Source organism: Argiope bruennichi, chromosome X1 (genome assembly GCF_947563725.1).
Source record: "Argiope bruennichi chromosome X1, qqArgBrue1.1, whole genome shotgun sequence".
Lineage (NCBI taxonomy): Eukaryota > Metazoa > Arthropoda > Arachnida > Araneae > Araneidae > Argiope > Argiope bruennichi.
Window position 1 is genome coordinate 95,507,362 of NC_079162.1, and position 15,488 is coordinate 95,522,849.

The following is a 15,488-nucleotide window of genomic DNA, read 5'->3' on the forward strand; positions in this document are numbered from 1 at the left end:
TGGCTCATTCTCTCAAAATGGAGGCATTTTGAATGTAAATGGAGTCAGTTCAAGACAGCGGTTATCTGGCTTTTCCTCGACCATTTTCAAGTCAAATTTCTGGCCTTCAAACTAATTCAGCTCACACAAATTGCTTACAAACCATTCAAAGTGAAAAAACAGTTTAGGACAAACAATATTTCATCCTAACTAAAGAACGACAAGCAACAAGATCGTTACCACAAACTTCGCAAGTTATGAAAAAATCGATCAGAACCAGAGCTCTCACCTGAATTTTGATCAGGTGAGAATCAGGCGACCTGAATTGGTCGCTTGATTACCAACGACTGTCCTTAGTGAATTAGTAAAAAGTAAATAAAAAAACATGCTCTTTTTATCTTTTCGCAACAACGATTCGTAACACTATAACATTTGCTTCAATATCTATAAATATTAAATATGGAATGTCGCTGTCAGAGTATTTTCCATGGAGTTCGCCAGTTTGGTCACATAGAACGGAAATTTTAAATTATTTTATAGAGGTATCTTTCAGGGAAGACTGTTTTGCTTCGACAGAATAATCCCTCCCAAATAATTTTTATTTATACTTAGTTTTCTTGATTTGTTTTAAGTTGGACTAAATAATTTGTTGGGCAGTTTCTTTGGATGCATCCTTTCTGGATGCATGGCAGCACGTAATGTTTGAAGATCATCGAGTTTCCTTGTTGCTTTTTTCGTACGTTAACTTGGGCCTTTCTCTACATATTTTCCATTCTACGAATTCCGAGTTTCCATTAATGACTGGTTCGGCGGATTCGTACATTCTGCCGTAGAAGTCTGAATGTATCTGGGTCTGAAAATTGATTTTGCTTATTAGTATTTCAATTATTACTATGGAGTCGCAATATAATATCAAATACCGCAAACATTAGTACTGATTTCAGATCCTTTGCATGCGTCAAACGAGTAGCTTACCCCGATACAAATCGCCACCATGAAATATTATCCTTCCAAACTTTCGGAAACATCGGCAGGGCAGCTCGGAAGAGTCAAATGCATCAAACGCTTGCTATATATCGCAAATTCTTGTAGACTCTTTCCTATCATTTAACGAAGCACTTCAGCTCTTCTCGCTAATAACCCACTAAGTACCTTTTTCCGAATCAGTATTCAAGAGATTTTTCTATTATTGACAAATTATTAAACTTATCCTGCAGAACAGATTGAAGAACTTATGCTGCGTTATGGTCCAAGAAGAATTGCGTTAAGTTGGCTGACCCTAGTCCAGTTGTCCCATTTATTGCAGTCACAGACGACATCAAATTAAGTTTTAAACACACTCCATGACACCAACGAAAGTAAATAATTTGATAGGGCGAAAAATTTCTGTTCCAGACTTAAGAGAAGGCAAGATTGAACCAACTTCTAATGCTTCAATTTTCTTTTCAGCTTCATTTTGTTTCACCATTAATTATAGCTGCTTTAAATTTGATTTTTAACTTCCATATTTTATCTTTTACCATATCTTGTACTTTTTGAAATTTGTCTTCTGTTTAGGTTTTATATTTTGCTTGTTCAGTTAAAGTCTCTTACCTTGTTTTTGGAGCCTTTTTTTAAAAAAAATCTTGTTCGGCTTTTGGTCGTCAATTGTTTGAATTCAGTTCCTATTTTAATCTCCGAGTGCTCTTATCTGGCTTTTTTTTTTTTTTTTTTCCTTTCTTTTTCTCCAAGAGCTCTTGTCCGATTTTCATTCCCTGCTTTAAGAAATCTTGTCCGTTTTTTTTTTTTTTTTTCTTTTCCAATGCTGCCAGCATAATTAACGATTTCTGAAATTTATACTTAACAATTTCTATGTGAAAGGTGCCTTACATTCTAGATCTTTCGGCTATTGCTACAATTTCATCAACAACAATCAAAGTTTAGGATATTTTTTTTAATTCTTGTTATTATATGTTAAAGGTCATTCTTGGAAGGTGGATACAACGACAATCTCCAATGGTGTAGCAAGAGTAAGCGGCACCAAGAGCAACTGTAACCTCTTTTGCTCTTGGTCGTAATGCCACCGAAAATCTCAGTATCTGTACTAGAGAATCACGGATCTAGGATTCAATTCCACAAAAAATTCTATTATGTATGTAGATTAGATAAATATTAAAGCTATCATTAAGGATCAAGGGATCTCATGCTAAAATCACGTGGAAAACAAAATAAGGCTCCCTTTTAATTATTTAAAATTTCGATTTCAAAATTAGTTTTGGGCTAAATACAGAATGTAGTATAAGTATTAAATTTAAGTATTAAACAAAGAAAGAATTATTTTATTCAATATATTGATATACCGTGTACTATCTTTCAGTAGCGAAGGGAGACACAAATAGCAATGCAGTTTGTGTCATTTAAAACAGACTGACTTGCAATAAAAACCACAAATCTAAAAGATCGAAGTATGCTAACAACTCAACTCAAAACTCAACAACAACAACAACACAGAGGTCACTGGGCTTCATCATTGTTTAATTTCTCAAACAACACTGAAAATTCAACTTCAGTGCTGGCTTTTATAGTCTGGAAAAGTTAGGGATTGAATTTTCTGAAAAACTCCCCATATTTTAGTTGTCAAACTCATTTTTTTTTTAACACGCACGTCTTTAGAGCTTTTGGAAAACCGAAAACGAATAAATAAAGTTTACTACACAATTTTATTTATTCAAATAAAAATAAAACAAATACTTTGGGATCTACTATGCAAATCTTTACTTTCCAAATGAATCAAAATTTCATAGCAGTAGTATTCAATGACATAAATATTTGCTTTGAAAAGATAAAAGAAATTCTCAACACACTTACCAATTAAATTATAAAGCTATTCTTATTCGCAACTGCAATAGAAACTATTCAAGAGCTCAATGCTTATATGGTAAATGATTTATGATCAAAAATGTAAAGTAAGTTTTAATTTTTATTTTTATTTACTTTTTGATTATTGAAATAATGAAAAACTATGCAAAATTTGAGATATTCAAAATACTCAAACATTTTAAATGAATGAGTTATTCAGCACACAAAATATTTTAGTGCCTTATTCAAATTTAAAAATAGCTAACATATTTAAAAAAAAATTATTTAAACCTAACACTTTAATTAACAAATGGTGAAAAGTTGAAGTAAAAAAAATTTTTTTTGGTACACATTTTAAAAAAAAGCATATACACAGTGTCCCCAAAAAGTAGAACAAGCTTTTATATCCTTAAATATTAGATCGAAACATATACTTCCAGTCACAAAGCTTCATTAAATAAGGCAAGCAATTGTATTAAAGCACTTTGGCTTCTTGAGAGGTTGATAGTAAAAAGCAAAATAATAATAATTTTTATACATTACTCATACAGTAAAATTGTCAATAAAATGTTTCTCCTACATTCATCTACACACACATGAAGTTTCATTGTATCTACAAAATTTATAGAGACATGCGTATATTTAAATTTAGAGAGGTTAATCCCAAATTTAGATTGAAACTTTATTTCAGAGATACGAAATTATTCAATAAAGAAAAATGGACACATGCAAATACTTTTCTAGTAGTAGTGCATCATCCAATCAGCATGCCTTCAAAGTAATTTGCTAACCATGTATAATATTGTTCATTTTGTTTGGTCAACAGCTGCAACATTGAATTTAAAGAGAAGAGAAGAAAAATTTAAAAAACTGAACAATTAATATATCTGATAAAAGTACTGGAATGCAGAGTAAAAGAAAAACAAAACAAATTCTTTACTTGTATTTGATAGCTCTCTATATGAATGACATAATTCAATAACAAGGAATACTTGGAAATTTTGACAATCTATGCTGTATAAAATTATAATACCGACCAAGTTGTAGAAAAATACAATCATTTTACAAATTCCTACCATCCTGCTAAGATTTATTATTATTTTCAGAATGGTTTAGCAATTACAAAAAAAAGGATCCACATTTTCCCAGAGAGTAACAAAGTGGATGATACCCTCATTCAAGGTGGTTTCAAGATACCCTCATGCTAAAGCACAAACAGTTAATCCAGAACTCTACATTCCAAAAGTGACAGTAATATTTCAATAACTACCCTCCATACATCAATCACAGAATCCATGGGCTGTTACTAGACAACTGCTCAATTAACGACTAGAATTCTACAATTGGGTTTTACTTCAGATAAAATCAAATCCTTCTTTTCTGAGAAATGCAATATGGGTAAATGAATGCTTTAATCATGTTAGAAAATTAATCACATTTGAAATCGTAAAAATCCATTTTTTTGTACAAGAGGTGTATCATTAGTAATAGTTTTCTATAAATGTGCATTGTGATATTTTTGAAAGCATTTTGGCTGATTCCCTTTTGTTCAACAGTTATATATTTATTATTAGCAGTTGACATATTTAATTTGTTTTGATTGATGTTATGTCTTAAATAAGGAATGAATCGACTTGAGCAGTACATGCTCTGCAAATCTTTACCGGCAAATTCAAAAAGCCTGTCTTTAAGCCGCAAGTGATGAACTAAATCACATATGCACAAATTGTTACAAGAATGCAGCTTTCTACAGGTGCCAAAGGTGTTCATTTTAAACAAATTTGTAAGCACTAATTAATGTAATATATAATAATGTATTATCTGATCATTTTTTAAAATTTAATGAAATATAATATATACATTATTATTTTTGATTCTGCCGTTTTAATAATTTTTCATAATATTATATTGTAACTGAAAATTACAACAAAAGTTTCAATCGGACATCACTCAAAGCTATGGAAAAATTATCACAGTCAATAAATTTACCTTTTAACAGAAGAGGATAAGAAAAATATCACTTGATAAGTCTTTTTTACTATGGGGCCATATAAAAATTTAATTTTTATAACTTTTTAATTTTTATTATTTTTTTCTACAGAAGCCTATGTATTTTCATACATTTGTGTAGCTTATTTGATGAAGCGTCGCAATTGAAAATATGTGTCTAATTGCAGTAGTTAAGAAAATAAATGCTTATTTCACTTTTTTTGGAACATCCAGTACAATACTTTTTTTTAAGTTTTAAAATTAATTCTTACAAATTTTTATGAATTTATTTTATTCAATATACAGATAACTATGCAAGAAGACATATTTAAACACTCATACAAAGCATTTGGAATCGTAAATCTCCCACAAGAGGCAATGAAAACACATTGCTTCTAAGAAGCTGTGCCGAATAAAGGGATGAGCAAAAATAAAAGAATATCAAATAAGAGAAGCAGGTTATGAAAATACAAATTTTACCTCTTTCATTTCCATCGATACACCATCCACTAAATAACGCAAGTCACCGTCCACATGGACGAACGCTAAAAAGAAATAAATAAAATTATATAGTATTTGAAATGAAATTAATCATTGCATATAGAAGGTGTCAAAAATGAAAAATCTTTCATGCACATAACTGTTTCTTTAAATTTCAACTCAACTCTTAAACTTAACCATTTCTCCAGACATCTCAACGAACAAACTAAAAAGGACATATTTACATAATAATAAAAAACAAAGAGGACATAATATTTTTCAAGCTGACAGGGGAAATAAGTAAGAAAATAATAATCTTAAAAATATGTTGCATATAAAAATTAAATAACAGTCTCAATTCATATAATTCCTGATTTATTCAAATTAACAAAATGAAGGCCAAGTAAATTTAATTTTAACAATATTTTAAAAATAAAATGCAGGCTTTCTAAAGGGAATATAAGGATAATTGATTGTTACTATGAATGCAAAAACAGATTTATTAATTAGCTTTTGAATTAAAGATAATTAATTAATCTTTCTCTTAAATATGTCTGCATTATTTTCAAATAATATTACAAATATCCAGACAAGAACTAGATCTACAAAATATATTTGGAACAGTATGATATTCCAAATAAACCAAACTTTCCCTTTCATATTTAGAATTTCTGGATTCTAATTTATCTTCTGTAAGCAAATTAGCAGAATAAAAAATAACAGTACTGTTTTCAATTAGTTAGATTAATGCTCCTTCTACTTTTGAAAGTTTTTTTAAGAATCTGTTAGCATGAAGCGAATTAATTTGGACAGTGCAAGAAGTTAATTAAAAAGATAAAGACAAATTTAGTTATGAAGATGAAAAAGGAAAAGTCAAAATATACAAATACTTCACAAATTAAAAATCATATCACATACAGTCACGTGAGGTGGTAAATACCCAGTGGGTAAGTAAATGTTTGAGGTAAACTCAAAACTGGATATTTTCCAAAATTAAGTATTGCAATAGGTTGGCAATTCTTACCTAAAATCGAAATATACAGAATTTGTATATAAATATTGTGCATAGTTTATAATATTTTTTAATTAAAGATTCCATCAAATTATAGAAAAATAACTGTCATAAAAATTATTATCAGGATTCCAAATAAAGTGATCTAGAATATGAATGGAATGGCAGAATAATTTACTGTTTTCTGGTTTGAAGCAATCATATTTACAATAAAATAATTTTTAAGGCTATTTATGTTATATTGAAAAATTGGTTTGCATTTTGGGACCAATTATAAAGTTAATCATGTCTTGACTTGAATGATTCACAAGATTAACTGCTCAATAGACAATTTAACAATTTAAAGAATATATTGTTTGAGCTGTTTTCAGTGTCACCCTGAAAATATCAATTTTTAGTATGTTTAAGAGAAGGGAGAATCCAAACTTTGAGTTTGGATTCAGATATTTCTAAATCCATTTTAAAATAATTAACTCAAGACTTTCTACTCTGATAAGTTGCTCTACTTAAGGAAGGGGGGGGGAGAAAGAAAGGGGGGGGGGAGGTCTGCAAATACATTAAGTCATTATAATGAAAAAGAATTAACACTGATATCAAGATTTTAATGTATAAAATGCACAAAGCAACATAATTGTGTTTTTTCTGATGATTTTTTTATTAGTTTTTATGAAATTAGAAACCTATAAAAGTTTTTTCCCCCTAAACACTCTCTACACTAGTGTGTGTGTATATATGTATGCATGTATGTGTATAATAATAGGTTTTATATGAATAGAGTTGGCTGAAAAAGAAATTCCAAAATAAATACCCTTTTTGAGTATTGAACCAGATATTTACACTTAAAAATTAATGATCATGTATTTTATATCACTAATTATACACAATAATGAGAAACAGAGAATTAAAAATAACCATTACAACAATAACAGATATATCAAAATTTACATAAAATTTCAACACACTACAGAAATAAAACACACTACACAAAAATAAATAAATTTGAAAGTCATTGGGAAATGGAAAAATGATGTATAATATACTCAAAATTAAGAGGAAAATCTATTTAATCATAAAATCAAATTTATATTCACAAAATTAAGTAATATTATATTTGAAAAAGTTATTTCTACTGTGATATATTTATTAAAATAATGCTAAATCTGTTTAGTTAAGACTATCGACAGGTTTTTTTAGCTACTTGAAAACTATTTTAGAATGGACTTAGTAATTTTGAGTTATGTTGATATGATGTTTTATGGATTTAAAATAGGCACCAAGTTCACATAAGCAATAGGTCTTTGGATAAATCGGGTCTTGAACCCATGATCCCCAGATCCTGATGCCATGAACTTGCCACCACTATCCCAATACTGATTTATAACCTTTAAAACAGTAATGCTATAGTTAGATAAGAGAAAATTACAACATTCAAATGATTGAATTATAATAATAATCATTGCCAACATTTTTTATAGTAGTATATAAAGAGATGTTTTCTGATGAAAATAACTCTGATTAAAAAGACCTCTAGACATGGCACTTTTTAAAATATAATTACAAGTTCTATATAGATTATATACCCCATACTTAAGGATATAACAACTAATATTGAATCAACCATGCAAATTATTATTCTATAATCTCTCCAATTAACAAATGATCACAGTAATAAATAAGACAAAAGAGAAAAAGCAAGAGCATTTGTAATTGATTTGTAACTGTAATTTGTAATGGCCATCTCATTTAATAGGAAGGTCATTAAATGATAGGTGATATCTACCATTAATCCTAAAAGAAACCTTTTTAATTGAAAACTCATTCACCAGCTGCAATAGCCATAAGATTATACTGATTGCAATGAAAAATTTTAGTTGTAGGTTTCCAAAATATTATGTGATAAAAAGGCTGTTTTACAACAATGAAAGCAAATAACTATCGGCTTATAATTTCAATCTCATTCATTGTTGCCAATTTAATTGCTTCTAATGTTGTTATAATTGCTAATAATGTTAATATAAATGCAGTAATATGACTCTACGCACACCATACTATGAATAAGCAATTAAATTTAGCCTAAAAGTAGCAAGTTTGTATTAATAAGCTGTTTTATGGAAATGCTGCATAATGGATGGGGACAATATAATTCAGGGAGAAATAGGGCATGTCCTATCCCATCCTATAACATCTCCAACTAAATAGACAAATTGTTTTAGCATTTTATTTTTCTAAGACTGGTTCTTTTTTGGAACTGTGAAATAAATAAAACCATTAAATTTTATTGTTTAAAATAAAAATTATAACTACTAAGATTTTTTATACTATTTTCTTTACATAGTAAGTTTACAGGAATGTGACTAGGTTTCTTTCTTTTCCTTTTTTTTTAAAGCCATTTATAACTTTTAAAATGTTGATCATTAATAAAAGGTACAATAATACTATATCGATTGATTAGTTGTTGAATTATCACTAGATTGTAAGAAACATAACAGAACTCAAATAGAGAAATTTTGAATTTGTCATTCTTGCAGACAACATAGACTAATTAACATAATGTTTTTAAAAGCTGTGTAACATATGTATCATAGTCTTCTTCCTATTCTTTTGCAAAAGATGCCATGTTAAAAGTTCATCAGAGCAAAAGTTACTATTAAAGAAATGATACATGATGTGCTGGCAATTATGGAAAAAAAATAATCATCATTTAAATAATACTGGCAATAAATATTTCCAGGCCACACCTTGAAAGGAGTGTGATGAAATCAAGTGAGAATAAAGATAATATAATTTTTTTTTATTATGTTCTTTTCTTACATAAAGGAGGAATAAGATATTTTCTTGCCACATTAACTGATTATAAAACTACTATTTTAATAATTATTGCATATATATATTAAAATATTTCAAGATGTTATCCAGAAATATCACTGTTGTACCAATTGAAAATAATTCATAAGAAATATTTTTGTTAAAAATGGCCCATCTTTTTATATTCTTTCCATTATATAACCAAATGAGCATGATAACATATAAAAACCCTGAGAAATATTATTCAATCATTTAATATTATTAAAAATAATAATAATAATAACAGAGTCTATTTGTCTGAAAAAAGAATAAAAGAAAATGAAACTTCTACAGTAATGAAACTTTTTATTTTTTAAATACCTATATTATATTTATTTTCATGTTTCCTTTTTGAAGAACCATTTGTAATAAGGTATACTTAAATTAAAAAGATAATACAAAAGATTTAATTTACTACATATTCAAAATAATTCATTGATTTTTCATACTATCATTATTTACAAATATAAAAAGAGGCTTATAGCAAGTATATAAAAAATTCAAGTAAAATTTGTAAAAACCATATTATTAAATATTCCAAATATGGATTTGGTTTGAAATAGATTAGGTAAAATTTTCCTTTAGAAACTGATAAATCCTTAGTAATGATTTTGTATAAAATTAATCAAAATCATTTAAAAGATTCAATAAATCAAATAAAACATTACATTAAAATCATAAAAAAATCATTAAAATCCAAAATCGCTAGCTTCTTCCCAATCATTATTTAACACACAGGATACTTGTGTTCCTCAGAAGGTTGTTAAGCAGATACTGAGAAGAAAAACCTTTTAATGTCAGAAGCCACAATTATTTAATGTAAAATAGCAAAAATATGTTTAATTTCTTTTTCCATAGGAAGGGGGGGGGAGACAAATGTCAATAGATATTTGAATGAATTTGAGGGTTTTGAAGGTTTATTTAAATAAGTTTACACCTAGTATGAATAGCATGCCCTATGTTAAATATATTCAGTAATCCTTTTTGTATTGTTAGAGGTTGTTCAATGGTATCCATTACAGCCTACTAAACAATGCAATTTTCTCTGTAATATTCTCGTTCACTTTCTAACACTGTAATGTACATCTCAGGCTATATTGTCAATATGTTATCTTTTTTTTTAAAATTAATTTTGCATCTTTTATTCATGACATTAGAGCCTGCACAGATATTTTCAAATTGTTAATGACTAAGTGCAGTTTGTAATTTGTTTGATCGCAATTTTCATTTCTCCAGACGCCTCTTAAGTAGATTTTACAATCAAGCGTCAAGTTTGGGGAGCTCCTAAACAAGTCTGAACTAATAACCTATCATTAAAAAAAAAAGACTTTTCCCACCCATTCCATAAGAGGGTGGAAATGTGTCGGTTTCCAATCTTCCACTAGTAGAATGTCTCTAAAATTAGTGCTTTTCTTTTAACCATCCATTTGGTTAATTATTAATATCCTTGCTTAGGGATTCATAAAACCTTATCCTACATAATGTTTATGAACAATCCGTCACAGACTCGCAATTGTTGCTACTTTAACTAGGCATCTTATTACATATGTCCTGCATATATAATTTTTTGCATATTCTTAAAACTTTAGATTACCAGATAGAGGAAACTAAGTCATCTATCATCAAAAAGCTATCAAAATAGGGATTAAACTGTTAAGCATTCTTTTCTGCTCTCAAGTAATCTAAAGATATCCTGTCTTGCTTGACTATCCAAGGAGTCACCATCCTTATTTTCCCTCATTTACCAATCAAATTATCCATTCCATGAAACAATAAAATTGAACAGGGGAGTGAAAAACAATTAACAAAATAATTAGAAGACATATTGATTAGCTCAATGAGGTATTGCAAAATCTAAATTTTAGTGATACAGAGTTGCACAAACCCATAAAGAAAAGGTTAAATAAATGGTGGGGAAAAGTAAAATTAAATTTGGAACAAACTAAATTAAAAATAAATGCAAAAATGTTTTCAGAGAAAAGATCATGGGAATGTTGTTTGCAATGTTTTTACACTACTGTGATATGGTTTTAGTTTTTAACATCCTTAATGTTAATATACACATATCAAGGTATCAAAAGAGCATCGAGAAATTTAAGTATCTAATGACAAATTTTCTCACATTAAAAAAAATAGATTGTTCAAAATATTACTTGAGCTTTTTTCCTTCCCTTCTTACATTGAAATACTTGAATCTAGACATTCTGGACCAACTAAATTAACATCATTGATGTAAAATAAAGTAGAAGGTAAGATATTAAATGGTAACATTTTTATTATTAGTTTATATTCACAACTTTACAATAATAAATTATGATTGAATACTATATTCTTGAGTCATGATTAAAATATGAGAGAAAACTAATACAATATTAATGTTAAGATATCTCAGAAAGAAGAGAGGAGCTTAAAGGCCATGGGTTTCATAAAAGTAATTTGATAAAACTTGTACAAAATGGTTACAATACTATAGAAAGATATACCACATCTGGTATCACACTTTTCAAATCTTGATATACCACTAATATGAGATAATCAAGACACAGATTTATTAGTATATCAGCCTTTTGTATGGCAGAGTTTTGGTGGAATCAAAATAGAAACTCACAGAGATCCGAACACAGTTTATAAGTAGGCTACAAAAAGTTACTAAACAGAAATGATTAATTTGATAGAAATTTCCCAAAAAGCATCTTTGTTATCCCCTTAACATTTAAACAAATTAATCTAACTTGCTTTGTAAATATTATGTCATCAAAAAGTAATATGTTAAAAACTTTAAGTAACTGTCAAACTAAAATAAATAATGATTATGTGTCTGATATGAAAGGTTTATCATGTTCTAATTCTATACCATATGTGTTATATGTTTTTTTTTTTTTTTTTAGACATTAGCAACACTGTATTAATAACAATAACATCTTGTGATAATGTCCAATAGCACATTTAATATAAACTGTTTAAAACCTTGTTTGACATAATTTCAACATGAGTTCATAATTGTATGAGATGCAGACAGAAATAAATATTGTCAATAAAAATATCAGATATGATTTGAGCTTAATATAAAAAAAAACATATAAAAATAGAAGTAGATTCTAAGAAGCAATTTCATCCTTAAAAATAGCTATTGCATTTAAACATTAGAAATGAATGATTGGAAACATTCTCCATGGACGACAAGAAATAAAGAGTCAGAATAAGTTAGGTTACACAACTATATATACAGAAAAATAGTGGACATGTGCAGGTAGATACAAGAAAAGTGAGTCAGTATGATGTGTTATGATTTGATTCTGTCAGCTTTCTTAAAAATTAAACTAAACATAATTTGTCTGATTGATTCAAATCTGTCATAATTCACACATGAACTTGCTGCTTATCAAAGGATATCATGTTTTTTTTTAATCTTCTATGTAAATATGATGTATGCTTTTTTTGGTTTTGGTATACTTGCAGTGATTATTATGATTTTATAAGGCTTATCATGAATAATATTGTAAGGTTTTATAAAACTACAAAGATTTAACACGAAGATACGATTTCATCTATATGCAATATGCTTAAAACAATCTAAACAAGGTGATGTTAGAAAAAGTAAAATCTAAAATCCTGAAATTCTTAGACCTAATATTAAACCAGGATATTAGAAATCAAGCCCAAACTGTATTCTGTTCAAAAAGTTTGGAGAGCACCTAAAACTTATTTTATAGGAAAATGACTAGTAAAAAGATGATCTTTTTCAGTGAAAAAGATAGTATTTTTAAATATTTTATAAATTATAAAATGAATAGTGCATGGCACATTTAAAAAAAGTTAGTTTAACAAATTAAAAATAATGCAAAATTTTAAATGAGATCTTCTTAATAAGATTTCAATAATTTTAATTTATTTATTATTTCTAAATTCTGATAAATGAACAATAAACAACTTTAATTTAAAAGAGGATTTTATATTTACAGTATACTTCAGATTTATAAAAATTTTAAATTGCACATATATCAATTCAGAAAAAAATCATTCCTGCTATAACTATAATTCAACATCATTACAGAACAGTATCAACAATATATACATAAAAATAGTCATTTTTTGGATAACAAAATATTTAAAAAGAAGACAAATACCTCAGTTATAAAAAATAATAAAAAGATTTTAAGTAAATGATTTCAGCAATATGATTAATACCTAAGAAAAACATCTAATAGTAGAAACTAAAATCATATATATGCATATAATTATGATATACAATCATTTTATATATTTCATTTTTAGTTTAATGATGAATTGAATATGGCTAAAATGGTGATTAAGTTAATAGAATAGTTGTGTTTAATTTTAATAAAATATGTGATAAATAAAACTTATTATGATGCTAGTTGCAGTTTGGCTCTGTTTCCAAATGGCAGAAATACACTAATCATTGTTTCACATACGTTCATGAGGCGTAAAATAAAAGTTTTTAATATATCATAGACATTTTTTTTTCAGAATTCAAAGCATAAGAGTAACTGTGTCCTTTAGATGAATAAAAATTATCAAAAAAAGTTATTACATCCCATTCTGAGTATAAATAACTAAAAACGTCAGCTCATTCCTAACTGAATCCCCCCCTCTCGCAGTGAAAATTGTATGTTACTGAACGTAATTTAAATTTTACAATTTTTTAGCATAGCATATATTGTAGTAAATAAATAAAATATTTTACTCACAAATAAGCCCCAAGAATGTCTGCGTGTTCAGTTATTATTAACAGCAAATACAATTTATTTTATTTATTTTCAAAAAATGCGTGTGTAACCTGCATGCGAAACGGAAAACAAAACTTAAAAGTAAATATAAACATGACATTTTTTGAAAAAACGAGTACGTGTTTTTCTGACGGAGATATTGAAGTTTAATTTTTAAAAAATAATAATTTATTACCCCAATATTAGATGCGATCGGAATATTTATAAACATATTTAAAACATACGAGAATTAATAATATATTACAACCATATTTCCAAATTTAAATGTGGCAAATCAATTTCAAAACAAAATATTAATTTTATACCATGTGTGCGACCATCCCCTGCTTGCACTACTCTGTAGACCGTCTCTAAAATATTATATAGTAATAAAATTCTAAGTACTTTTTGGCTTTTCATTTTTCCCGATTGTAATTTACATGACACACACATACGCGCCATCCCAGTCTGCTAGTATACAATCATTTTAATGCTGCCACTTATAACTGTACTTAAATGGGAATACGAATAATCGCACGAGGACAACAAGAAAAATTCATATCGATAGATTATATATATCGATAAGCGCAATTAATGGAATTTTTTTTATTTTTTCAAGATCTTTGAGCTTTAATTCTGAAAAGAAAATACCAAATGTAGAAGTTTTCTGATTGCAGTTTAAAAAGTGGGAAAGAATATAAGCAAGTGGATATAATAGAAGTAATTTTATAACCTAAATAGTTGAAATTCATATTTTGTAGCAAAGAGACAAATATTTTTCAAATTAATTTGAATTACGTAATTCAAAAAATTATAATAGAGTAGAAATACTAAAATTCATCTTTCTGCTTTCAGTAGTTAACATAATCTTTTCACATGATCTGACAAATTGAGATTTAAAATGACAGCATTCAATTTTTTTGAAATCCATTTAGAGTCTCCAGTTAGAAAATAATATAAAATACTTTAAAGTGCAAGAATATTGTGTAGCTTTTAGAATTAGCACCATTGTAGAAATATCTTACAACATGTCTTCCCCTATTAGAAGAAAACTGTCCCAACAATTTTGTAGCGATATCTTCACGAGACTGAACTGCATTTAGTATATTGAATATCGTGTTGGAAGTATAGTATAATGTCTTAGGCTAAGAGAATCTGAAATATTAAAAAAAACTTCATACTCTTACATTCATTTCTTAAAAAAAAAACTTCAACTACGTAGGATATATATAAACTTCCCTTTTTAAACGAATGACCAAATTCTCGCTTTGAAGATATATGAATATTGTTGGGAATTGTAGGTCATAATTTCGAAACATAGTCAGAAGATAAAACCTCTCCCTATCATATTAAGATTCTTTCTCCGAATCGTTTGTTCCCCTTTCAGCTTATATTCATGAGCAATGGTGGATTGGCGAGATGCCAGCTTGCCAAACGGCAAGTAATACTCCACGTTAAAGAGTGTGAGAAAGAGAAAAGCAATAATCTGCTCAAACAAGTTTTCTGGGCCCTTTCTCAGCTAAATAAGTAGCAAACAGTTTTTTGTTGTAAGAATGCAACTTCGATGTAAAGCTGGGAATACCAAGAGCAGTCACTATTTTTTTTTTTTTTCAGAA

General features: G+C 27.9%; 1 protein-coding gene across 7 annotated transcripts in view; it reads right to left on the reverse strand.

The window, feature by feature from the left end:
- Positions 1-14,367, reverse strand: part of LOC129958263 (transmembrane protein 131-like) — a 132,560-nt gene extending 118,193 nt beyond the window's left edge. For all 7 annotated transcript variants that reach the window (XM_056070592.1, XM_056070591.1, XM_056070588.1 and 4 more), the window contains exons 1-2: positions 14,199-14,367; positions 5,287-5,351 (exon numbers count right to left, since the gene is read on the reverse strand). In XM_056070592.1, the coding sequence (XP_055926567.1) occupies positions 5,287-5,351; positions 14,199-14,334 (201 nt within the window). In that variant the 5' untranslated portion in view covers positions 14,335-14,367. The remainder of the gene's footprint in view (positions 1-5,286; positions 5,352-14,198) is intronic.
- Positions 14,368-15,488: the final 1,121 nt, after the last annotated feature.